The 27,234-nt window shown below is 43.5% G+C and overlaps 1 protein-coding gene across 2 annotated transcripts; it reads left to right on the top strand.

The window, feature by feature from the left end:
* NRROS (negative regulator of reactive oxygen species) lies at nt 1-27,234 on the top strand. 2 transcript variants are annotated; one of them, XM_036242748.1, is made up of 3 exons: nt 1-94; nt 20,523-20,643; nt 25,047-27,234. In XM_036242748.1, the coding sequence occupies exons 2-3, from the start codon at nt 20,536-20,538 to the stop codon at nt 27,015-27,017; spliced, it is 2,079 nt and encodes a 692-aa protein (XP_036098641.1). In that variant the 5' UTR covers nt 1-94; nt 20,523-20,535; the 3' UTR covers nt 27,018-27,234. The 2 variants fall into 2 exon arrangements, with proteins under 2 accessions (XP_036098641.1, XP_036098642.1); XM_036242749.1 differs by lacking the exon at nt 1-94 and adding an exon at nt 18,917-19,482.

The raw sequence follows: 27,234 nt of genomic DNA, 5'->3' as shown, positions 1-27,234 counted from the left end.
GGAGGCAGCCCAGCCCTGCCTTGGGCCGCTCTCGAGGAGGTCGGAGCCCCCGGAGAGGATGCACCCGGAGGAGCCGCCTGGGCCCGCGGGAGCCGTGAGTATTTCCTGCGTGGAGTGGCGAGCAGCCGCCACCCTTCTCGAGGTGGGCGCGCTGGGGCCAGGTCGGGTGGTAGGGCAGCGTACCTGGCCCGCAGCTTGGGACTGTCGCGAAGGCTGTGGCTTGCTACAGCCCAGCTCACCGTTTTCGTGTCCCGTGTAGGGGCTACAGCTCGGGGCAGGTGGAAACGCGTCCCTCTAGAGCACAGAATGAACAAGGTGGTGTGGAAACAACAAGGGCTTCCGATTCCTACTTTGAGGGTTTCATTACTGGCTCTGTGAGGAGACTTTATGAGTCTCAGTTTCTTCATCTGCAAAATGGGAACAATAATGCTTCCTCCTGGGTTGGTTGAATGGATACAATAAGACTACTCTGTGAGCATTCAGCATGCCCAGCTCTTGGGTCTTCTTTTTCCTGCCCCACAAGTGGATTGAGAATCACCATGTCCTAGATGAAGACACTGCTACTCATTGACAGCAACACCTACTTATGGATGTCTTCCCCTGCAGGCCTGCTCAAGGAGTTGGCAACAAAGCTGTGAAGGAGACAGGCAAAGCCCCTTCCCCTGGTAGTGTTCTTGGGAAATTCACTAGGGTTCTGTTACTCAGACCCAAGCTAGTAAGTGTCAGGGAGACCAGGTCTTTCTGGTCCCTTTCCAGTGCTCCTCTGTAGCCCTCAAAGCTGCTCCATGTGGGCTGCATTCTGGAGGGTTCAGCATATATTCCCATGCACTCAGGAGCTGACATAAGTAAGGAGCCACTGACCCGGCTCCGTACTGCCCTCAGAATGGGCTGCCAGCTCACTTGACGCCTGAGAGAAGGAGACCATGTGCCCAATAGTGGCTAGGACTCAAGGAGGCTGAGGCAAGGCCCTAAGGATGGAGCTCTTGGATAGGGCTGCTCTGGGCTGGTGCACTTCCAGGAGAAGTGAAAGGACCCCACTGGAGGTTTCTTCTGTGGTGGGTACAACGTACCAAGGTTTGGATGGTAGAAATATTTTGTTTATAGAGCTGGTCTTCTGACATCTCGTATGTTCCCTTCACGTACTGTCTGCACTGCACAGACTACTTCTGTGGATGTTGATGGTTTTCTGGTTATTACAGCCCTGAGACTTACTTATTTGCCTCACATACCCCATAGGTTTTTACATGTATATCTGAGAGTTCCTAGAGGGACTTATAGGATCACGGGCCCAGGGGGGAAAAATACAAAAAGCTTAACTCCTGCCTTTAAGTTAAAAAAACACATAAAAAAAACAGAACAAAAATCCTGTTTCACAAAGAGGGTGATTTCATCTAATGGGCGACCTCATAGGAACTTCATGAAAACCATATAAACTTGATCTCACATGGTGTTTCAACCCGTCACCCAAACAGATAGCAGGCTCCTGGTGTCTTCGTCCCGGCAACTGTTTAGGAATGCATTGACCTGTCTGTCTCTGATCTTTCTTTGTCATGGAAGAGTGACACCAATACTGAGTATAACATGTGTCCTGGCTGCAGTGTGTATCCACACTACAAAGTGTAAGTTAGGCTCATTGTTGGACAACTAGATGTCCCTCACATCATGCTCAGATCCACATTACAACCACAGAAGTTAGGGGAGGGGAGGCTTTCAACCATGTCTGAAAAACTCTCTTTTTCAGGACGTGCTTGTTATATGCTTAGTAGTGCTCATGGATGTGTCCACACATTAGTGACAAATATTTTTGCCTTTAGAAAAATTTCTTTTTTATATTCATCCCCCCACCCCAAACTATTCTTCTCAACTTCATCATTTAACAAATTGCCATGGTTCTACGTATGGGAGGCTCTGGACTAGGTTAAGTGATAATCTCTGAAAGCTCAGAGAGTCAAAAGAGTGGAAAAAAGGACATTGATACTTATATCTTAGCAAGCCTCGCAAGTAACTATAAATCTGAGTTTAGGGGTATTTTCGTTGCAAATGACAAAAACCTAATTAGTGTGTCTTCAGAAAAAAAAAAGTGAATTTCTTTTTCAAATAACCAAAAAGTCTATGGAAAACAGCTTTAGGCATGGCTGGATCCAGGTGCTCAAACACTGCTAGGAATCCATCTATCTCCATTCCTCAGCATTGCTTTCCTCTGTGTAGGCTTCATTGTCAGGCAGGTCCCAAAGTTGGTGGCAAAGATGGGTGTCTGCAGCTCCAAGCTTAATTGCCAGCAGTTTGGCATCTGCAGCAGGAAGAGAAAGCCTCTTTCCCAATAGTTCTAGCAACAGTCCTTGGGTTGATTCTCAAGGGCTTGGCTTCTATGAACCCATTTATAAACCAATCACTGTGGTAAGGAAAATAGGCTCTGATGGGCCCAGACTTGTTCATAGGCCTCTCCTTGGAGCCAGGAGTTACGGTCAAACTCAACTGAGCATAAACTTCTTAAGAAAGTAAGGGGGTTGGTTGCATGATGATGTAAATGCACTAAACACTATGGCACTACACACTTAAAATGCTTAAGATGGTAAATTTTATGTTATGTCTATTTTGCTACAATTAAACATTAAAATAATTTTTAAAAAAAGAAAAGAAAGGAAAGGAAGGGGTGGTTTCCTCAAAGGGGAATTAAGGAATTGTTGCCAGAAGGAGAAATGAATGCGGGTAGGCAAAACCAACTGATTTCCAGAGCAAATGGAGTCAGTTGCTGAGACCAAACCACATGTGTTTTCTACTTGAATGCATGAGTGGTTTCAGACTGAACAAAGGGGATAAAGGAGGAAGTAGTACCGTGTCATGATTCTCACCAACGAGGTGAACAAGAAGAGCAAGGCTGGTACCAAACATGGGCTGAATGTGGCTACACAGCCCTGAGGACACAGGGACTCCCTACCTCCACACACAGCCCAGAAGGTTGCCTTGTTCGGGTGCTGTGCCATGTGCCGCAAACAACTTTCTGCTGACAAGGAAGAAGGAAGAATGGGGAAGGGACTTCTCTTCAGGAGATAGCACTTGGAGCTCTATCTTTTCACTGTGGCAGGACCTAAGTGACTGAGGCAGCCCAGCACCCACAGTGACCAGCAGGGACTCATCTTGGAGTACACATCATGTTGTCCAGTAACGTCATGTCACTCTATTTTAGATTTCAGTCTGGACACTAGCTCTTCCTGATCCTCCCTACTGTCACTCTGCTCCTGGTCTAACCATGATCCCTCAGGTCTCTCCTGCCTTTCCCGTGACTCCTCTCAGTGGTTCCACAAATGCCAAGGCTGAACTCTCTCCTGCAGCCTGCAGGGTCAGTGATGAGTGCATCTTTCCCTGACTGGCCCTGGCTACTGCTTCAGCTGCAGAGACATTAATGGTCTCCCTAGCACTGCCCAGCCTGGTACCCTGTGACCTCCTCATGGGACTCCCAAAATGGCCTTTCTTTTATTCTAGGTTCTTGTGCCCTTCCTAGGTTCCTAAACTGAAGCTTCTATTTTAGCTAATAACACTGGCTTCTTATTTTCTTCTAAATCTCCAGGGATTTTTTAGGCTTTCTAGCTTCTTTTGCAGAACCTCTAACAGCCCTCATCTTTGTTATGGTGATGACAGGTTGCCTCTTCCCCACAGAAGACCATGACTCCAAGAACACTCAGGGGTGCTATGTAGACTATCAAACACCACATAGTGTAGGCACCGACCATTCAGAATGGAAGCAGAATCCTGGTTTGCTGGATCATGGTGGGGGCCTCAGGAGTTCCGAGACAGTGGCCAGGCTGCTGGTGGGGCTCATGGGGTAGCTATTTACCAATAAATACATATCTATGCAACCCAGCTGATCAGTCATTCAGTGTATATGCCTCTCAGACAGGTGCACATTGAGCACCTCCTACCTGGGCCAGAACTCAGATTTGGTTTGGGCTTCACTGTCTACAAACTATGTGACTTGAACAATTCACTTTGGCTTTTTTGTCTTGGGTTTCATATCTGTAAAATGGAGATAATAAGCAGGGAATAGAACCTAGATATTTGTACACTAAAGTTCTTAGCAGCATTACATAGCCCAAAGGTGAAAACAATCCAACTGTCCATTGATGGATGAATGGATAAACAAAATGTGATATATACATATATTGGAATATTATTCAGCCATAAAAATGAATGAAATTCTGATACATACTATAACATGGAGTGGCCTTGAAAACATGCTAAATTAAATAAGCCAGACCCAAAAGGTCAGATGTTACATGATTCCACTTAAATGATTCTACTCATGAGGTACCTAGAATAACCAAATGCAGATAGAAGAAAGCATAGTGGTTACCAGGAGCTGAAGGGAGGGAAAAATGGGGAGCTACATTTAATGGGTACAGAGTTTCAGTTTGGGATGATGAAAAAATACTGGAGATGGAAAATGGTGAGGTTGCACAATAACGCGAATATACTTAATGCTCCCGGAAAGGGGTTAAAATGGTAAATTATACATATATTTTACCACAATAATAATGCCTACTATGCAGAACTGTTATGAATATTAAATGAGATCAAATGTCTCTAAGAAGCCTTTGCAAACTCAAGTGCTATTATTATTATTTACCAAAAGCATTACGTTATAATCTAATTTTCTTGGATTCATTCAAGAATTCCCTAAAAATCATTATTTTGGAGGTGGGAGGGGATATTCCTCTGTGAATTCAAATACATTTTAGAGGGGGTAAAAATCAGCCATAGTCCTGGCCAGTTTAGCTCAGCGGTTAGAGTGTCAGCCCACGGACCAGAGAGTCCTGGGTTCGGTTCCCACTAAGGGGATGTACCTCGGTTGCGGTTTGTCCCCCACCCTGGTTGGGGTTGTGTAGGTGGCAACCAGTCAATGTGTCTCTCTCACATAGATGTTTCTCTCTCTCTCTTCCCCCCTCTCTCCCTCCCGCTCTATCTGAAGATAAATGCAAAAAGGTCCTCGGGTAAGGATAAAAAAAAAAATTTTTTTTTAAATCAGCGTTAGAACTACCTACCACCTTATCAGTACAATTTGAAAGATTTTGAAAGGGCAAATTTATCTCCCCTACCATCTGAAACTACACCATAAAACTTTATTATTTTTCATCATTATCTATATAAATACTCATTAAAGTATAGTGCACAAAAGAGGATATCAGTCATTTACACTTTATTATTTATTTATTTTCTTTATTTATTTTTAGGGAGAGGGAGAGAGAGATAGAAACATTGATGAGAGAGAACATCTATTGGCCATCTCCTGCATGCCCCCCACTGGCAATTGGGCCCACAACCTGAGCATGTGCCCTGACCAGGAATTGAACTGGTGTCCCATTGGTGCATGGGTCTATGGTCAACCACTGAGCCACACCGGCCGGGCAGTCATTTATACTTTAGTGTGAACTGCTTTCCTCCTAATTCTGGTTGAGAATAGTAAGATAGTGATTATCAAATCTTTTTTCTTTTTCTTTTTTTATCCTCACCCGAGGACATTTTTCCATTTTTTGTTCAGATAGAGTGGGAGGGAGAGAGACGAAGAGAGAGAGAGAAAGAGAGAGAAACATCAACGTGAAAGAGACACATCGAGTGGCTGCCACCCGCATGACCAACCAGGGCCGGGGACAAACTGCAACCGAGGTACACGCCCTTAGCGGGAACCGAACCCAGGACTCTCTGGTCCGTGGGCCGATGCTCTCACCACTGAGCCAAACCGGCTAGGGCTCAAATCTTTTCTTTCTTATAAGACAGAAATATTTTTCCAAATAAAATACCTGACTTTGCAATGTCAATTAAATTGAGATTCAATTAATTAAATTGACCCAGAAGATAGAAAATGTAGGAACTTTTTAGAAAAAGTTAAATCACTTGATATGCATCCTGAAGTACTTAGGGGGGATGTGTATGGATGACTACAGTCTATTTTGAAATACATCAAAAAATAAGATAGATTGAAGGATGGATAAAAGGATAGATGGATAGATATTTGATAAAAACTAGTAAAAAGTTACTAGTAAAATCTAGGTGAAGGGTCCTGGCCGGTTTGGCTCAGCCTTTAGAGCATCAGCCTGCGGTCCAGAGAGACCCAGGTTCAGTTCCCGCTAAGGAAACATACCTCGGTTGCAGTTTGTCACCAGCCCTGGTTGGGTTGTGCGGATGGCAACCAGTCAATGTGTCCCTTTCACATCGATGTTTCTCTCTCTCTCCCTCCCTCCCTCCTACTCTATCTGAACAAAAAATGGAAAAAATGTCCTCGGGTGAGGAAAAAAAAATCTAGGTGAAGGGTATATGAGTAATCACTGTTAAATTCTTTCAACTTAACTGTATGTTAAAATGTTTTTATAATTAAATAAGGGAAGTTAAATTACTTACAGTAGCCATTCACATTCATTTTTCATAAACATAAAAATAAAATAATAATAAAGTATTTCAGCCCTGGATGGGTAGCTCAGTAGGTTAGAGCATCATCCCAATATGCCAGGGTTGTGGATTTGATCCCCAGTCAGGGCACATACAAGAAGCAGCCAATGAATGCATCAATAAGTGGAACAACAGATTGATGTTTCTCTCTCTCTCTTTAAAAATTAATTAACTAATTTAAAAAATGTTTAATCTTTCATAGGAACTATGTCTAATATATACTAGCGTATTATGCGAATTATTGAACTATTAGGCTGTGATGAGGAGGTGACATATGCACTGGGCCTTGAAGGATGAATAGGAGTTGGACAGTTGGAGAACATGGGGAAAAGGGTTTTCCCCACAGAGGAAACAGTATGTGAAAATGCACGATTTAGTCAAGGATAGCAAGTATCCCAGGGTGGCTGGGGCTTGTGGTACTGAGTTTGAGCTTTGCTGGGCTCAACCACAGACTAAGTTTGAATTGCTGCTCTGACATGCTCTAGCTCTATGGCCTAAGCCTTTGTGAGCCTTACTTTACCACATATGAAAACGGGGGATCAGAATGTTTACCTGCTAGGCATTTGTGAGGACCCTATTACATGTCAAGCATCTGGCATAGCACTTATCCCAAGGTGAGCAATCCATAAACATTAGCTTTTACAACTAAGAGCCTGGAAAGCAACCTGGGAGCTTGAATACTATCCCATTGAGCTGGTCGGTAAGCAGGAATCCCTATCCAAGGTTGAGGAGGTGGCAGTGATTTATTTCCATCTGGGCCATAAGCCTCAGTTATCACCTATAACCCCTATCTTGCCCATAGTTTCCCACAGGCTCTGGGTGGTCTCACCTTCTCTGAACACCCCCAGGTCCACACTCTGCAGCTCACACAGATGGAAGAAGGTACTGCACCTCCTCTGTTTTATTTATTTCAACACCCCCAGCTCCCCGTTTGCACCGAGGAACTCTGCTTTTCCTTCAGTTCTGACACTACCTTTTTTACTAATGAAATCCACATTTCCTTATGTTGACAAAGCTTTTTCACACACATCTCGCATTCAGTCTCAACACAAGCCTGTGAGGTTGGCAAGGCAGGGATTATCGTCACCAATGCCCACCACTGGAGTGAAGTGACCAAGGAGAACAAACCCATGACACTGAAAGGAAATGACAAGTTTGAAGTGAAGGCATTATTGGTTGGACGCCCATCCACAGATATTATGTGGGTCCCTCATATACAAAGGTGACACCAAGGAACTCCCACCAGCCATGTAAGAACAAGGTGTTACCTCCCCAGGAGAGCAGATTTGCACTTTTTAAGACCTGTGGCCAGATGCAACCTGTGGCCATGGACCAGAACGAGTCAAATGACCTCTGCTGGTTCTAAGGGCTGACCCTGACCACAGAGGGAAGCCTGTTGACTCATTCGCAGCCCTGAGGAGACCAAGTCGCAGGGCAGTGCTGTAAGCGGCACTAACACACTGGCTGCCCAGGGTCGCAGCGGGAAGAGCCCAGGGGAAGAAGAGCTGCTGTGGCCTCCAATCTCCCTCCAGGATGAGGTCGAGTCTCCATCATTTCCAGACAAGATTTTTCTCACAAGCCCAGGTGGAGCCCTGGCTGACCAGGTATGCTAGGCTTAGGGTGGGAACAGCACTTGGAAACCATTACACGGTGTTCCCTGTGGCACTTTGTTCCTGTCATTTCATCTCTCTGTTCTGAGTATTCTCACCTCCAGAATAATGGTGGGTAGTCCCTTCAAAAATCCTACAGTTCCTCTCAAAAGGATGGTCAATTACTAAATTTGAATGATAGTGCATTTGCCAGAAAAGTCACTTGCAACAGAACTGTCCTTTCTTACGCAGATTCTCGGGACAAATACATTTAAGTAGCATTCCAACAAATTTAAAATGATACAACTCCTCATTTATTAGTCCAGGCTGAGAGAAGGATCCAACTCCTAGAGGCAAATGTCAAGGGACCTCAACAGGACAACCAGCCACTTACAAAGCATGAGCTCCCACCCTGCGTGTGTGGAAGTACAGGCGGGTTGACAACCTGCTGGGGATGAGGGCATTATAATGATAACAAAGACTATTTTTTAACATTCTTTGAAAACTTGTCTGAATATAGTAACACCTTTGCAACACAGGCATTAGGATTCCCATTTTACTGGGGAGGAAATTGAGGCCAAGAAGTTGAGTGATGTACCCAAGGTCAAAGCCAGGCTTTGAACCTGTTCCATCTGTCCCCTTAGCCTGGGCTCTGTCTTCACCTTTTACTGCCACCTTTCCAGGGGCTGGGCTAAAAACATGCAATCCCAAACCTAAATCCCTGGACCCTGAAAAAAAGAAAGTAATGCCTATAATAAAACTCATTTTAGTTATTAGTAAATAATATTTTATCTTCCATTAATTCCATACATGATCATTTTAAGAACACTTACAATGATTTTAATCTAAACACCTATAAGAAATTCTCGGCCCTGGCTGGTTTGGCTTAGAGGTTGGAGCATTGGCCTGCGGACCAGAGAGTCCCAGGTTTGGTTCCCACTAGGGGCATATACCAAAAAAAAAAAAAAAGAAATTCTCACTCTGGCTAGTTTGGCTCAGCGGTTAGAGCGTCGGCCTGCGGTCCAGAGAGACCTGGGTTCCTTTTCTGCTAAGGGCTTGTACCTCAGTTGCGGTTCGTCCCCGGTCCTGGTTGGGTCATGTGGGTGGCAACCATGTCGATGTTTCTCTCTTTCTCTCTCCCTCTCACTCTATCTGAACAAAATATGGAAAAATGTCCTCGGGTAAGGATAAAAAAAAAAAGAAATTTTCTATTTCAGTAATATTTATTAGGCTCTGATTATGACATCAGTATATTTTAAGTAATGATAGATGGATTCTATTATTTTAAAGCTTAATACAGTAATTGAAGTGGGTTGCTGGAGAAAATATTTCTGTAAAAATACTTTTACATACATTGTGATTTCTTAGGATAAATTTCTAGAAGTGGAACTATTGAATCAAAAGAAATCTACTTTGTCAAGATCTTTGATAAATTGTGCTAAATTGTCCTTCAGAAAAAGTGTGTCAATTTGCTCTCCTACCTGCTGGGTATTAGACAGTTCTTGGGAGACAAGGACTCAAAAGCCATTTGCTGTATATATTTTAACAACTTTATCATTTAGAGAGAAAGCCAGAGAAGCAAATCATGGGGTCTAAATGCACACATCAAAATTCTAAATGCTCTCCTGGCCAGCTGGCTCAGTTGGTTGAGCATTGTCTCATACACCAAAAAAAAAGATTGGCCCTGGCCAGTTTGGCTCAGCGGTTAGAACATCGGCCCCAGACCAGAGCAGACCAGAGTCCCGGGTACGGTTCCCAGTAAGGGCACGTACTTCAGTTGCAGTTTGTCCCTGGCCCCGGTTGGGGTCATGTGGGTGGCAACCAGTCGATACGTCTCTCTCACATTGATGTTTCTCTCTCTCCCTCCCATTCTGTCTGAACATTAAAAAAAAAAAAAAATGTCCTCGGGTGAGGATTAAAAAAAAAAAGGATTGCTGGTTCGATTCCTGGTCAGGGCACATACCTAGGTTGTGGGGTGCGTATTGGATGCAACCAATCAATGTTTCTCTCACACATCAGTTGTTTTTTTCCCTCTCTGTCTCATCCCTCACCTTCTCTCTCTCTAAAAGTCAATATAAATATACTCAGGTGAGGATAAATAAATAAATACTCTGTCACCTCAATCTTGAATTTGCAAGTTCTTTTTTAATGCATCCACCATTTGAATATTGATTCTTTGCAAAATATAGGGATATATTACCTTGACCAAAGAATAGAACTGGTTCTTTTATAACAATTTTTTTTATTTTCTTTTACATGTAATTCCAAAATCATAATTAAAGAAATCTTTGGATTTAAAAGTACACATTTTGGACATTTCTCCAAACAAAATATAAAAATGGTCAATAAACTCATGAAAAATGCTCAACATTATTACTAATTAGGGAAATGCAAATCAAAGCCACAAAGAGATAGCACTTCATACCCACTAGGATGGCTATAACAAACATGACAGAAAATAACAAGTGCTGATGAGGGTGAAGAGAAATTGGAACATTAGTAATGTTGCAAACATCATGCTCCTTTTCCTCTAAATAATTTAGTGTATATTTTCTAAGAACAACAATAGTTTCTTTTACATAACCACAGTACAATGATCAAATCCAGAAGTTTAACATTGATACAATATTATTATTTCATTCATTATCTGTATTCAAATTTTGCCAAGTGCCCTAGGAAGGCCCCTTTAGTGATTTTGATCATTTGGTTAAAGAGGTGTCTGCCAGTTTTTCCACTCATAAAGCCATTATTTTCGGGTGTGTAAAATTAACAAGTAAATTGTATTAGTAAGATACTTTAAGACTACATTAGTATCTTGTTTCCCAACAGATTTTCACTCTTTAGTTTTATTATTCCTTGATGATTCTTATTTGTAAATAAATTCACTTTGGCCCTGACCAGTTGCTCAGTGGTTAGAGCATCAGCCTGCAGACGAGAGAGTCCTGGCTTCGGTTCCCACTAAGGGCACATATCTTGGTTGCAGTTTGTCCCTGGCCCGGGTTGGGGTTGTGTGGGTGGCAACCAATCTATGTATCTCTCTCACATCTATGTTTCTCTCTCTCTCTCTTACCCCCTCTCTCCCTCCCGCTCTATCTGAAGATAAATGCAAAAATGTCCTCGGGTAAGGATAAAAAAATTTACTTTGAAAAATACAATCCTCAATTCAGATTTCAGCTACTTACTCTAATTTTCAGGTATCATCATAAAACTTGCATATACATAAAAATACATTATATTCAGTTTTGTCCTTGGTGTTTAAGCTTATTAAAGAACACAAGTCCTGTTTTAGCTAGGTTCTTTTCGTTGGTAACTCTTGGGCCAGCTGCGGGGAGTGGTGATGGTGGTGAGGCGCTTTCATGAGAAAATGTGGAGCTTGGAAATGGCCCTGGTCCTGTATAAAGCCATCAGGACCCCTGAGAGGTAGCCTTGGAGCCTGGTCTCTCCACCCTCTCTTCCAGCTGCATGGTCTACCCTCTTGTCACTCTTTCTGTTCCATCTTCTCTGATCTCTGCCCTCTGTTGACTGTTTCATTATTTTCTGTTCATATGCCTTGTTATCTACCTTATAACTTCTATTCCTCAAGGCAAGATCCCTCAAAAATTCAACTCCACTTTCTCTCCAATTTCCACTACTAATTACCTAATTCCCTCCCTTCTTTTTATGCACTGAGGTCATTCATAGGATGCTGGCTGCATGTAGAACTGACCTCCCCAGGTCAGGTGCTTCCGTAAGAGTCCCTCTGCTTGGTGGAGGTGGAGGTGAAGTTGTTGGTGAGGTCATGCTTCTCCTAAGGGCTCTCCTTCCAGAGGGACTGTGGGTGCTGTGGACAGAGCCATGACCTGGGCAGTGGAAGTTGCATTGGTACATCAACCGTATTTCTTGATCCACAGTCAGGTCACATGATCTAACACTTCTGTGCTCTTTTCAGGTATGAGAAGCTGTCTGGCAGCTCTGGTTTGAATGTCAAAATGTTTAAATGTCCCAGATATTTTAAAAGTTCATGTCTTTATGCATTTTTAATTTAAAGTTTACTGAGAATCTTTCTGAAAACAATATTTGAAAAATGTATATTCTTGGAAATTTTGGGACAAACGGCATTATTTTCTCTCCCTTTAGGAATGCCAAAAGTTATTTTATTTTTCTCATTTTTTTTATTTTAAAAAGTTTTAAGTTTATAGGAAAGCTAAAAGAAAGTATAATAATAAATTTTCCAGTTGGTAATATTTTGATTTCATTTTTTCTCTCTCTTTCCATTTGAAAGTAGATTACATAAATTGTAGAAATCATGAAATTTCACCTGTAAATATGCAGCATATATTTTCTAAGAATAAGGGCACTTTTCTATATAACCAAAATATTATTATCATACCTAAGAAAATTAGTAATAACCTGATAATGTTATCTGTACATAATACTATCTGAAAACACATTGTTTAGTACACATGTAAATTTTCCCCATTGTCTCAAATTCTTTTAGAGATTTTGAAAAACCCAAAATTCACTCAAGATACATGCCTTGGACTTGGTTATTATGCTTCTTACTCACTTGTAATCTCTCTCTCTCTCTCTCTCTCACACACACACACACACACACACACACACACCATTTCTTTTTTCTAGGCTTCAGGGCAAGCATATTTGTCTAGGGTACTTGTTAGGGTTTTGTTTAGGCCCATGGCACAGGCTTGTGAAAGAATTCACAACGGAGAGAAGAGAGAAAAGGGAGGAAATTTATTTTTGTCTTTCTTCTTACACGGGAAAGGGCCGAATACCAGGTGGCACTGGGCAACAAATGATAAGCGAGTTGCCCTTTCATTGGAAGGGGTTGTATTTTAAGTCACAAAGATGCTGAGTTGGTTGCCTTGAGGAATTTCAGTTTGTTGGTTCTTGAGTAGACAGTCTGGCCAATGTGCTGGCAGGGTTTCTTATCATATCTTCTTTAGTCTGTAAAATATGCTTGGGAAAAAGGAGTTTCACATGAAAGGGTTGTCAGAATTTGAAAGAAGCTAAAAATGGCTAGGAAAGGGCCCACCCCTTATCTATTTTACTGATTGTGAAACCAGACAAGGCCGAATGGGTCTGGGCCGCCTGTCACTACTTGAGCCGATTAAGCAGATACCAGGTTGAATTGTATATGAGCGTTTATTCCAATACCGCCGGCAGGATGGGGAGCAGCGAGTCATCGGTAAAATCTGCTCCGCCCCCCTCACTTGCCAGCTGCTTTTAAAGGGTATAGGAATGATGACTACTTGAGAAAAGGCAGTTAGGCAAACGGGAAAAAAATGGATAAGATGGTTACAGGCAAGGGGGGAGGAATGTGGACTGGGGTGCTGCAGGGGCTGGTCACCAGTGAGTCGCAGTCATGGGTCCAGTGTTCCCATAATCACGATGTTAATCTTTCCATGATGTCAGGTAATCCCCCCCGTCCTCAGATTAGGACAGCCTTCCCGAGGTAAACTCCCGAGGCGCACACCTCCCAGCCAGATCAGAATGGGCTTTCCTCAATCAGAACAAAGCAATCATGACCAACATTGTACAGGATGATTAATATTTTTCTAACTATGTCCAGTGCCCCCACTATGATTCATTTCCTTACTCTTCTAATATTTTCTAATACTTCTAATATTCTTTCCTGCCCCTTTCAGTTGGGTGAAGAGGTGGTTTGAAGTTGCAGACACCAGCAATCGCCAGGTTTCATTACCAGGTGCCTCTCATAAATTGTGAAAAAAATCATAAAAAAAAAAAAAGAGAGAAACCTATACTCTGTCCTTACAGCACTGCCAAGATGGAGCTCTGTGTTACCCAAGGCATTGCGCTTGGAGACTCATGATGCAAGTGATCTCACCATGGGAAAGGCTAAGTTTGGACATTTGGTGAAGGTTGAGATCACTCTAATTGTTTTGCTAAGAATCAAAGAGACCAAAGTTGCTTGCCTGAGGCTTTCAAATACTTCTTGGTAGTAGGAATTGTTTGAAGTGGTCACAGACTGGGGTTTCTGTTCTTTGTTATCTATTCTCCGTGGTCTGTGACCAGCTGCCCTTTCCTTTCTCCCAGTGTCCCAGGTAAGATTTGCTCTTTTGCGTTTAAACCAGGACAGACAGCCTTTCTGCGGAGCCCCCTAACTAGCACCTGTGTCTTTCGTGTTCACGGTGTCACCCGCACACATTTACACCCTGCACCGTGTGTGTGCTCTGCTTCTAGAGACTCCCTCCCTCAGACCAGTTTATAAATATTTGTTTCTAACACCAAATACCTCTGATAGTTGCCCACTTTCTGCAAAGACCTCTTTCTTTACAGCTTATTCAGTTTACTTTTGAGGAAAGAAGTTCTCAATTACATGCTAATGTATGTATAACATTAACACTTGCTAATAGAGCCTTTAGCAGAAAGGTCTCAGTTTGGGCTCTGGTGGCAGCTGCTGCAGTAGTAGCAGCTGGAGAAGGGGGGAGGTGAGAGAGTGGGGAGAAAAGAGGAGTGAGGGTGCCCTTGAATATTAGAAATCCCGCATCCTTTCCTGAAAATGAATCCAAAACCCTAACAAGATAAAACCAAAACTTAGATCAGAGTTACTACTTAGTATTCTAATATTCCTTCCTGCCCCTTTCAGTTGGGTGAAGAGGCAGTTTGAAGTTGCAGATACCAGCATCCTCACCCAAGGACAGTTTTGCATTTATCTTCAGATAGAGCAGGAGGGAGAGAGGGAGGAAGAGAGAGAGAGAGAAACATTGATGTGAGAGAGACATGTCGACTGGCTGCCACTCACACAACCCCAACCGGGGCCTGGGACAAACTGTAACTGAGGTACGTGCCCTTAGCGGGAATCGAACCTGGGACTCTCTGGTCCGCGGGCCAACGCTTTAACCACTGAGCCAGGGCAGGAGACCTTTTTATGAACAAAATACCTGAGATTGGTCCTTACCGGATGGCTGTGTTTTACTATCAGCTGATGAAGACATTATATCACAACAGAAAGCTACTTGGAACTAATAACCCTTTAAAAAAGAAATTATATTTTATTAATACAGATAAATCTACATACATTTGGAAAAAAGCACAAACATATGTGTTTGTGTCAGAGGGCCTGAGAAAAAAGGAATGCTGCTGTACTCCTGAACTATTTGATGAAAATTTGGAGACTTCAAGAAGCAGAGGCCAGTCAAGAGATTTCACTCACACTTTCTTCCCTGTTCACTGCAAAAGCAGGTTTCACCCACGTGTCCCCTGGACTGCAGCCGCTCCTTGGCTGGCATGCGGCCATCTTCTCCCCTCCAAGCATCCTGAGACCAGAACTGATGTGGTCAGGATGGGTATGAAAGTGCTGCCCACCACCAGCAGGATTAGGAAGCCCTTTCCAAAAGGAGCAAATAGTCCCATCTCTTTCATTGCTTCACACAGCCCACAGCCATCAATCAGTCTTCTGTACCTTACTTGGGTCAAGGAAGCAAGAGTCTCTCCCTATTCTTTTGTGAAAATAGAAAAAGCAAACAAGCATAATTTTTAAAACAGAGAAATTTTTGCAGCCAATGTGCGTTCTTCTTCCTCATGTTTGTTCTCTTCTTTCAGAATACAGTCTTGATTCATGTTGTGTTTATGAAATGAATATTTTCACCATTTATTTGTTATGACCAGATTTGAGAGAGAAAGGCCAGACGAAAAGTCATATTGTCTTTCTGCCTGAAAAAGGAATACTCTTTATAGATGAGGGATGGATATAGGGTTAAATCTCAGTTTTTCATGATAACCAATTAGAAAGTATAGTCTCAAGATTAATGGTTACATAGGACATGCTATTGAGCATTTGAGATCCCAGCATTTCAAGAACTTCTTTAAAAAGAACCAGCAAGGACATTTTGTGATGACTGGACACAAACAGAATAGTTAGAAGATAAAGAAAAAATATGAATAAAATACTAAGAGGACTTCACTTTGACATGAGGTAGGATTTATAATCTTAATATCTCCAAGTCAAATGTTTTACCGACACAGTATAGAATCTTGTCTCCTGCTGGCACCTGGGTCAATGGTGTCTTGTCCTTCAAAGCTTTTCACTAATTATAATCTCACAGTCTCTGGCATTAGTCACAATCATAATAACCACGACTAGATAAAAGATATAGATAGGCTTTATAGAAATTGTTAACTGAATTTTATAATGTAGGATTTATAGACTATATATCAAAGAGAATCAAACTTATCATTTTCTGCCTCCACACTTGGAAGGAACTCTTCAACTTCATTATCTGGTTTGAAAAGAATAGACACAAGCATAGTCTGTTAATGCCATCTGCTTCTCATGTCAGGTCTTTTATAGAGTATTTTCCCAATGGTCACCCGACCAGAAGGAGACATACTTCTTGTTCAGTCCCTACTTGGGACATGGGTTGATTTGTAGTTCCTTTGTATTAACTCTGTGACTTCCCCAATGGTTCACAGCCTGTGAAATACAAACCATTGATCCAAGCCCTTTTAAATAGAATGGGGGGCAGGTTCCAGGTTACCTCATTTAAATTTTTAATGGAAAACTGTACTGTGTGCCCTTCATCATAACTGTTCTCCCTTTCTCCACCAAAAATGTATCTAAGATGAGCAACATTTGGCTTAAAAAAGTGGATATATTTTTCAGAAGATGTCAGAAAGTGGGACAGTTACTTATTTATACACTCAAATTTAGACACTTTTATACAGTTAGAGATACTGTTGAGTGGTTTTCATCTAACTGAGGTTGAATGTGGGTGGACAGAAGCAGTCCTATTCACTCAGGAGAGAGTTCATGAAATTCCCTGGTGAGATTTGGCATCCAAACTGCTTATCTGATACTCCTTGCAGGGGCCTGGCTCTGAGTAAGTCTTCTCCAGCTGCACACTCCAGGAAGTGTTTCTCAACCTGCATGGTTATTATGTTGAGTCTTATTTCTTCTCAGAATCATTATTTTCTTGTTTAGTACTATCTCAAGCCCATTCTCATTTATATCATTGAATCAGTCAGAGTCTAACCAGGAAACAGAAACATACAGATTATTTAAAACAGTGGAAATTGGCAACATGTGATGGAAGAGGCTGAGATGCCCACCAGGGAACAGACAGTCATCCCAGAGAATAATAACTTCAGGAAGATGTGACCTCCCCTAGGTAGGATGATGACAAAGGGAGGAGAGTGTTACCAGAGCCTACGAGTCACCAGAAGAAGCTCAAGGACTTCTCTGTTCAAGGCAGAGAGAGAGGGAGAGAAATACCTTGGATTCTCTCCTCCTTCTAACCTCTTAGTAGTGCCTCCCATTGACCAAACCAGCTGGAGGCCAACTGACACCTAGAGCTTGGAAATAGAGCCTTCAGAAATCAGTCCCATGCAAACCAGAGCAGGGTAAGGGAAGGGTAAACCATGGATCTGAAAACAAACAGCTCTCAGCCAGCATAGTCTTCTGTTCCCAGGATTAGTAGTCTTGTTCTGGAATTTATTAATGTAGGTTTTTAAATCCAACCTTCATATATATATATATATATATATATATATATATATATATATATATATATATATATATATTAATCCTCACCTGAGGACATTTTTCCATTTTTTGTACAGATAGAGTGGGAGGGAGAGGAAGAGAGAGAGAGAGAGAAACATCGACGTGAAAGGGACACATTGAGTGGCTGCCACCCGCACGACCAACCAGGGCCGGGGACAAACTGCAACCGAGGTACATGCCCTTAGAGGGAACCGAACCCAGGTCTCTCCGGACTGCAGGCCGATCGATGCTCTAACCACTGAGCCAAACCGACCAGGGCTATATTTTTTTAATTAAAAAAATTTTCCCCTCATATTTTTACCTGTTTATATAATATATATGATAATTTATTCTTCCAGCCAAGTTATTTATTATTTTTCCTTCTTTGTGTAGCTGCTGAATTACATTGGAGATTATATGTAGGAATAACAACCACATACAACCAGCTCATTAATGTTTTGAACTCATAAATAATAATTATGTTATTAACTACCTTCATAGTTAACAAAGCACTTTCACATATACTATTTGATTCTCATTAAAACTCTGAATGGTTATTATTATCCCCATTTTTAGAAGGATTAACTGAGTCTCAGAGACTTACGTGAAATGCTCAACGACAAATAACACATACTGGAGCCAGAATTCAAATCCTGGTCCGTCTAGTTCTTAATTCCATAATATTCCCATGTTATCTCATGACAGAAGTTGCCCAGAGAGTATAGCAAGAGTTTTTCTGGGCTGTCTGACTGAGTTTAGGAGGAAGGAGAATAGATGTTTTAATTGCAAAAATTGTCTTGTTGACCCAGAAATTAAAATTACACTCTGGACATAAGTGACACCTATCTAGCATTCCAGGCCTATCTAGCATTCCAGTCTAAGAGTTACATTCTCCCTGAAGTTGTCCTCTAGATTCAGTATTTCAACAGATGGGGCCGGTTGTTCTAGAAGGGCCAGTGTCACAAGTCCATCCCAGATCTGACAGAGATGGTGAAGGAGAGGAGAGAGCAGGTCCACGGTTCCCATCTTCCGTTCTCTCCTCAATAAAATACAGGACACCCACTGAAATTTGAATGTCAAATAAAAAATGATTTTTTTTTAGTATAAATATGTCCCAATATTGCATGGGACATTTTTTTATTATTATTTTATTTTATTTTATTTAGAGAGATAGGAAGAGAGAGATAGATAGAAACATCGATGTGAGCGAGAAATAGCCATCCACTGCCTCCTGCACACCCTCTACCAGGGACTGAATATGTACCCTGACTGGGAATCGAACCAGGACCTCTCAGTCCATGGGATGATGCTCCATCCACTAAGCCACACTGGCTGGGCACATGGAACATATTCATACTAAAAAGTTATTTGTTGTTTATCTGACATTCAAATGGCATTTTGGAATTTGCTTAGTCTAACAACCTTATCTCAAGGTGGGCAGTGATCCCAAAGTCTCAGGTGTGAGTGTGTGAGTGTGTGTGTGTGTGTGTTGGGAGGATACTGAGGACAGGAGTCCATATGGCTCTATTTTTGCCATCTGTGCCCTGCACATGCCATGAGGTGATAATTCCTGCACAGGTGCAGAAGCAGAGGAGGGTCTGGGAAGAGGATTCCCAGTGTTGGGCAAGTACTGATGAATTCTGAATGGGAGGTTCCCTCTGTGGTATGGAGCGCTGATCTGACCTGAAGTGAAGGTTGAAGTTGGTTTACCTGGTTTCACTTAGCTTTTTGGTTAGTCTATTTCACTGGTGAGTATTCAAATCTGACCAGGAAGTTAAAATTAGCCTGAGAGATTGTGTAAACGTATTCAAAGAAAGGGAAAGAGGAAGGGGCCTTAGATAGCTGAGATGTGTCAGGCAGAAGGGTCCGTGGGATAGGTGAGGAGGTTCATGTTAGTGCTGGTGCTGCTGGCCCAAGAAGACTGGAGAGCAGATCCTGAGTCTTTTCCAGGTAGAAGTCAAGGAGAGGATGGGGCAGTTGGAATGCTGGGCTGGGAGGGGACTGCACTGGGCTATAAACTCTCTCAACAGCAGGGTTCAATTCAATAGCAGCCGCAGTGAGAGAAATTAGTCTGGTTTCTTGTCCTGGGGCTCAGGGCGGAGGATCTGCCAGCTGTTCCCAGGCCTGACACTAAGTTGATCTTGAACCTTGAATAAGACATGATTATTTCTTCATGTGTTCACCTGTAAAAAATGTGATGGTGGAGGATATATTATATTTTCATTATAGTTCCTCTTAGTTCTAATTCTGTTGGTATATGTCTGATTTTAAGCCTTCTCATGACTTTTTCTGTGCTCACAGGCCAAGTAAGAGGGCTGGTAACCACACTTCATTAATAATCTTTATTTTACCGAAGATTGCTTTTTCATTTTTCCTTTAGTTTTTCCCTTATCCAGGAAAAAGATCAAAATCCTGTTTTCAAAGGGCTATATTCAAATAAATTAACCAAAGAGGTCTACTCTTTTTTAAAAGCTCCATGTCAGCAAAACAATTAGTTACTCTATGGGACCAGAGGCAACAATTAATACTTCAATCCCAGTTCACCATTCATTCATTCAAAATGTACTTATTGAGCTCAGGTGACACATCAGGCAGATTTGAGCTTTGGGAGGGAAACTTCAACAGAACTAAAAAACATGACAAACTAGGTGACCTGAGACCTGGTTCCTAACTGTGGGTGACCTGAGAGCTGGCTCCTCAAATCCTTTACTTGTCACTTCTGTTGCTGGATTCTTGGGAGTTTCAGTGTTCAGCCACCTGTCCATCAGATGGTAGAGGCAAAATGAAAATGAGTTCTCATTGACAATTGCAGTGAAAACTTAAAGTATTGGCCAGTTTGAGGTATATAAAGAGTCTGTGGGTTTCCACCTGCCTGTAGCTGTGGGCTTCCAAGACTAGACACCACCGGGAACTGGTTCCTTCTACTGGGAGTGCAAAGCGGCCCTCTGGGATGTCCTCTGGCTCACGTCTTCCTTGCCCTCTGTCCACAGTGCTGCACTTGAGATGGAGTTACTGCCTCTCTGGCTTTGCCTTGGTTTTCACTTCTTGACAGCAGAATGGAGGAGCCGAAGTGGAATAGCCATAGCTGCTTCCCAAAGGGGCTGCAAGTTGGTGAGTTGTCTCGGGAACTCTGAGTTGTCTATTGTTCCTGTGCTGACAAGGTTTGGTCCATTTGGAAAGCTGATGGATTGTCAATCAAGGAGGGCAGGGAATGGACGAATCTGAATCACTCTGTACCTGCCTGGTGCAATGCCATGTGCAACCTGCTTTTTAACCAAAGGTTGAAATGATGCCTAGGAAAGGCTCTGCTCCCACCTTTTTTCATACCCACCGAGGACATGACAGGCCCCAGAGACAGGCCAAGGTTAGCCACCTGGAACAAAAGCACCTTGTGAGAAATCCGGATGCCTGAGCTCCACCAATGCTATCAGAATCTGACAATGGTGGGGCGTATTACAGTGGGAGAAGCCCTGCCTCAGAGTGTGTGTTTGAGTCGATAGCAATTACTTAAAAAGCTGTACGGAAGTCCCGGCCAGGTGGCTCAATTAGTTGGAGCATTGTCTTGCACATCAAGAGGGTTGTGGGTTTGACTCCCAGTCAGGGTACATACCTAGGTTCTGGGTTCCATCCCCAGATCAGGCAAGTATAGGAGACGATTGATGTTTCTCTCTCACATCGATGTTTCTCTCTCTCCCGTAATTTCTCTCTAAAAATCAATTAACATATTCCCGGTGAGTGAGGATTAAGAAAAAAAACAACTGTACCGAAGAGCACGCTGGCCACGCGCACTGCACAGCAACACCCTTGACCGTGCTTGGCCTTAAGGCAATCCAGGAAGTAGCTACCCAAGCGTTTGCGGTCTGCTCTCCCCAGAGCTTTCGGCCTATATGTGGAAACAGACTTGGCTCATAATAACAGCACATTTCTAGAAATTTTCTCCTCTGCCTGTAACTCAGTGATATAAAAAAAAATCTGCCTGAGAAACATACATTTAATAAACATTCCTTGAACCCTATTATATCCCAGGCACTAGGAAGACAAATTGGATGTCAGGGTTGATACTTACATTCAAAAATGTGTTGTAAGGCTGATGGCTCTTAAAAACCTGGCTGGTCATAGTTCTTAACTACTTTTAGTAACCTCTAACCACTGCATGTAGCATATTCCTGTACGGGGTAGAGGTTCTGAGCCAGACTAGGTTTAAACCCCAGCTCCATCACTTACTAGCTGGTGACATTGGGCCACTCTGCACCTCATTTTCCTCATCCGTAAAATATGGAGGTAATACTAGTACCAGCCAGCAATACCATTAACACTGGGTTGTTATGATTAAATGAGTTAATGTACGTAAAGCACTCAGAACAGTGTCTTGAATGTTGAAGGAGCTATATGTTTTATTCATTGTTGTTGTTATTAGTCTCTGCTACACAGACAGACTTCCATTGTTCCCTTACACAGGTAATGAAGGCTAACTTCGCAGTAGCTAATTCAGGAGTTACCAGACATAGGAGAGGAAAGAGTAAAGCATGAATTCTTTGACAGCCTTTCAGGGTTCAGGCTGGACTCCTGGCCTAACCCTCTCTAGCCTAATGGGCAGAAGTAAGGACTCAGCTGCCAGGGAGCTCAAAGAGTGGATACCCTGTGGCTTTTCTAAATTGAGGGCTGAGGGTCTGAGAGTCCAGGTGCCCTCCATTGTCCCTCCTTGCATTAGCCATGTATCATAAAATGGACTTGAGGTTTTCTTGGGCTCTGATGGCTCTGTGGTTCTTTTGCAGCACTTCAGTGAGGCCAGAGGGAATTTCAAGGGTGTGACTCCCATAACTGCTGCAGCTGTGGTGAAACGGGGTCTAATACCTTTTGGAAAGCCCCTAACCACAACATTCTCCAGGGAGTCCATGTGTGGGGGAGACCAACACTCACTCAAATAAAGAGCTGCACTTTGTTTCTACATGGGGAAATTTAATTTTGTAAAGATGTCCATTCTTCCCCCAATTACTCCATGATTGTAATACAACGCCAATAAAAATTCCAAAGACTTTTGGGGGAAGGGGAGATGTGGAAGAAACTTGACAAATTAAACTGGAAATGAGAAATAACTCAAATGCTTTGCAGTAGGATATTAATTGATTAGAACATGTTTAATATATATATATATTTTATCCTCACCCGGGGATATTTTTCCATTTTTTGTACAGATAGAGTGGGAGGGAGAGAGAGGAAGGGAGAGGGAGAGAGAGAAACATCGATGTGAAGGGACACATCGAGTGGCTGCCACCCACACGACCAACCAGGGCCGGGGACAAACTGCAACCGAGTACGTGCCCTTAGCGGGAACCGAACCCGGGTCTCTCTGTACCGCAGGCCAACGCTCCAACCGCTGAGCCAAACCGGCCAGGGCAGAACATGCTTATTATTATAACTAACATTTATTAAGCATTTATATGCCAAGTTCTGTGTTAAATGTTTTACATAAATAATCACAGTGAATCCTCATTAAGGAAAAAAAAAAAAACCCTATAAGAAAATTACAAGCACAAGTTCCATTTTACAGGTGGAGTAATGAAGGTCCCAAATGGTTAGGTAACAAGACCAAGGTCACCCATTTGTTAAAAAGCAGAACCAAGATGAACTGACCCTAGAACTCTTGCTCTTAACCACTGTTCTGTTCATACAATGAACTAATAGACAATTGCTAAACAGAAGTGATCAAATTTATTTTTATTGCCAGGGTATATGTCTATTACATATTATTGAGGGAGGTAGTAGATTACTGAACAGTTTGTAGAGTTCAATCTCATTTGAAAAAATTTTTTAGTTTATATTTTAGAAAAGGTAGGTAATATCTTTAGGAAAGTGTCCAGAAGAAGATGTTATAAAAGGTTAGTGGTGTTTCTTTGAGAGGCTGGGGTCCTGAAGAGTTTCATTTTCTGTATTTCTATGTTGTATCAATTTTTAATTATTAAAAGGTTTTATTTTAATAATCAGATAAAGAACTTGGGCTGTGAGAGGTTAATTCCTTGTCCAGGGTCCAAAGCTAATGCATGACAGAGGTGAGATTCAGACCTCAATGTGTCATCTCTCCAAACTCATGCTTCTTCCTCTCTATCAGATTTTTTCTCCCCTTTTCCATTACTCCAGTTGCCCCTAGAATTGGGCCCACAATTTTAGGCAATCACAGGCCTTGTCCTACTGGCCAATCTGTGCAAAGGAAGGCCATTGCTCTTTTACCTTATCACTTAAAACTTTTTTCTGGGATACCTAATTGATATCCTATGGCTGATTGTTTTTGCCAATCTTGTAAAACATTGGGCTGACTTTATCCTGACCTTTGAGTGGCTTCTGCAATGAGACCAGGGCCGTCCCATCCCTCTTGTCTCCTTACGCAGCACAGTCACGGTAGAACAGCATCCAGAAAAAGCACTGAACTGGATGTTAGGAGCTCTGGGCTCCAGTCCCAGCTCTGCCTTGGACTCTCCACTTCTCTCCAGAGCACTGCTCGACTTATCTGTACAATTCGGGGTGATGATGAGCTCTTCCAAGCCGAGATACTTATCAATCCAGAATGTAGAGGAATACCCCAGACAAAATGTCTCTGGGTGAAATGAAGATGCCACAGCACTGCCGGTTGTTAGGCAGTATCTCTCTCAGATCTGCAGGTGGTATGGCCAACGTGATTACAATGCAGTAGTGACCAGTCGCATTAATAGTGCCCACTGTGTATCAGGCACTGTGCAGCCTCTCGGCTAATCTCACAGCAATCCTCTGAAGCTGGTACTATCTTTATCTCTGTTTTTCAGAGGAAATAACAGACTTTAGACTATTTGCCCAAGGTCACATGGAAATAAATGGCAGAGGAGGATTCAAACCCAGGTGGAGACCTGGTCCTCAGTCCCTCTCATAGCTAAAACCAAACTGCAAATACAATTGTTACCCCTCAGCACCCGATGGAAAGGTGCTCTCATCTTCTCTAACATGCCGGGTGTTTTAAATAAGGCCTGGAACGCAGCTCCTAGTTGTCTGTTCTAGTGTGAAGGTAAAGAACAAAGAAAAATTTCCTTTTTTTCCTACAGTTTCTGATCGTTTTTTAATTTTATTTATGTATTTATGTATTTATTTATTTTTTTTTAAATCCTCACCTGAGGATATTTTTCCATTTATCTTCAGATAGAGTGGGAGGGAGGGGGAGAGAGAGAGAGAAAGAGAGAAACATTGATGTGAGAGAGACACATCGACTGGCTGCCTCCTGTACAACCCCGACCAGGGCTGGGGACCAAACAGCAACTAAGGTATGTGCCCTTGACCGGAATCGAACCTGCAAGTCTTTGGTCCATAGGCCAATTCTCCAACCGCAGAGCCAAACTGGCAGGGCTCTGATCCTTTTTTTAAAAAAAATATGACCACTAGAGCCGTTCCCAAAAGTTGCAGGAATAGTCTGATGAATGAACTAAGTTTATGTACCCAAACCTCTGCCTCAGAGGCCTCCCCACTGCTGACCAGTGTGTTTTTGGACCTAGGTGGATGGAGTCGCTGACTGTCGGGGACAGAATCTTGCTTCGGTGCCCAGCCATCTTTCTCCCCGCTTGCGGACGCTCATTTTGGATGCCAACCCTCTCAAGACTCTGTGGAATCATTCCCTCCAGCTCTACCCTCTCCTGGAGAGCCTCAGCCTGCACAGCTGCCAGCTGGAGCGCATTGGGCGCGACGCCTTCCTGGAGCAGGCTGGCCTGCGCCGCCTGGCCCTGCCTGACAATTCCCTCTCAGAGAGCTACAAGGAGACGGCCGCCGCCCTCCCTCGCCTGCAGGCTTTGCAGAGACTGGACTTGTCAGGGAACTCCCTGACGGAAGACATGGCGGCCCTCATGCTCCAGAACCTCTCTTCCCTGGAGTCTGTGTCCCTGGCCAGGAACACCATCATGAGGCTCGATGACTCCGTCTTTGAGGGCCTGGGGCACCTCAAAGAGCTGGATTTGCAGAGGAACTACATCTTTGAGATTGAAGGTGGAGCCTTTGAAGGCTTGACTGAGCTGAGACACCTCAACCTGGCCTATAACAACCTCCCTTGCATTGTGGACTTCAGCCTCACACAGCTTCGGTCCCTCAATGTCAGCTATAATGCCCTGGAATGGTTCCTGGCATCAGGGGAAGAGGCCACTTTTGAGCTGGAAATGCTGGACCTCTCTCACAATCAGCTGCTATTTTTTCCACTCCTACCCCAATCCAGCAAGTTGCATACCCTCTTACTGCGGGACAACAACATGGGCTTCTACAGGGACCTATACAACACCTCATCACCGCAGGAGATGGTGGCCCAGTTCCTCCTTGTGGATGGCAACATGACCAACATCACCACAGTTAACCTTTGGGAAGAGTTTTCTTCCAGTGACCTTGCAGATCTACGCTTCCTGGATATGAGCCAGAACCAGTTCCAGTACCTGCCCGATGGCTTCCTAAGGAAAATGTATTCCCTCTCCCACCTAAACCTCAACCAGAATTGCCTAATGACGCTCCACATCCGGGAGCATGAGCCCCCAGGAGCGCTCGTGGAGCTGGACCTGAGCCAGAACCTGCTGTCTGAGCTGCACTTAGCTCCCGGGCTCCCCGGCTGCCTGAGGAGCCTCCGGTCATTCAACCTGAGCTCCAACCAGCTCTCGGGTGTCCCTACTGGCCTTTTCACTGATGCCAGGAACATCACTACAGTTGACATGAGCCACAATCAGATCTCACTTTGTCCCCAGCCAGCTGGCTTAGACGGTGTGGGCCCCCCCAGCTGTGTGGATTTCAGGAATGTGGCATCTTTGAGGAGCCTCTCTCTGGAGGGCTGTGGGCTGGGAGCCTTACAGGACTGCTCGTTCCAGGGCACTGCCCTCACCCACTTAGACCTGTCTGGAAATTGGGGGGTTCTGAATGGAAGCACTGTCCCTCTTCAGAATATTGCCCCCACGTTACAAGTCCTGTCTCTCAAGAACGTGGGCCTCAGTACCAGCTTCGCGGAGTTGGACTTCTCTGAGTTTAGGAATCTGAGGGACTTGGATCTGTCAGGAAATTCCTTGACCACTTTCCCAAGGTTCAGGGGCAGCCTGGCTCTGCAGACCCTGGACCTCCGCAGGAACTCCCTCACAGCCCTTCCCCAGAGGGCAGTGTCCGTGCAGCTCATGACAAGTCTGCGGACCATCTACCTCAGTCAGAATCCATACGACTGCTGCAGGGTGGAGGGCTGGGGGGCCCTACAGCGTCTGCACACCATCTCTGACTTGGCCATGATCACTTGTAACCTCTCCTCCAAGGTCATTCGCCTGATAGACCTGCCCAGAAGCATGCCTCAGGACTGTAAATGGGAAAACGTGGACATGGGCCTGCTGTACCTTGTGCTCATTCTCCCCAGCTGCCTCACCCTGCTAGTGGCCTGCACTGTCATCTTCCTCACTTTTAAGAAGCCTCTGCTTCAGGTCATCAAGAGCCGCTGCCACTGGTCCTCCATATACTGACCTGGCTACGAGGCAGAGAAATCTGGTCTGTGCATGGAAAGACACTTTTCCCTCCAGATTTCAAGATCTGCTGCAGAGGACAAGTCTGATGAATTGAGCTTTAAATTAAAGTGTAAGATGTTTCCATTCCTTAGTCACCCTAAATTCTTCCTCCATCATTATGATTCATCCTTATCATCCTGGTAAAATATTTATTGATTGACATTCTACAAAAATA

This window comes from Molossus molossus, unplaced genomic scaffold (genome assembly GCF_014108415.1).
Source record: "Molossus molossus isolate mMolMol1 unplaced genomic scaffold, mMolMol1.p scaffold_m16_p_5, whole genome shotgun sequence".
NCBI lineage: Eukaryota > Metazoa > Chordata > Mammalia > Chiroptera > Molossidae > Molossus > Molossus molossus.
This window is presented reverse-complemented; position numbering and strand designations above follow the sequence as displayed.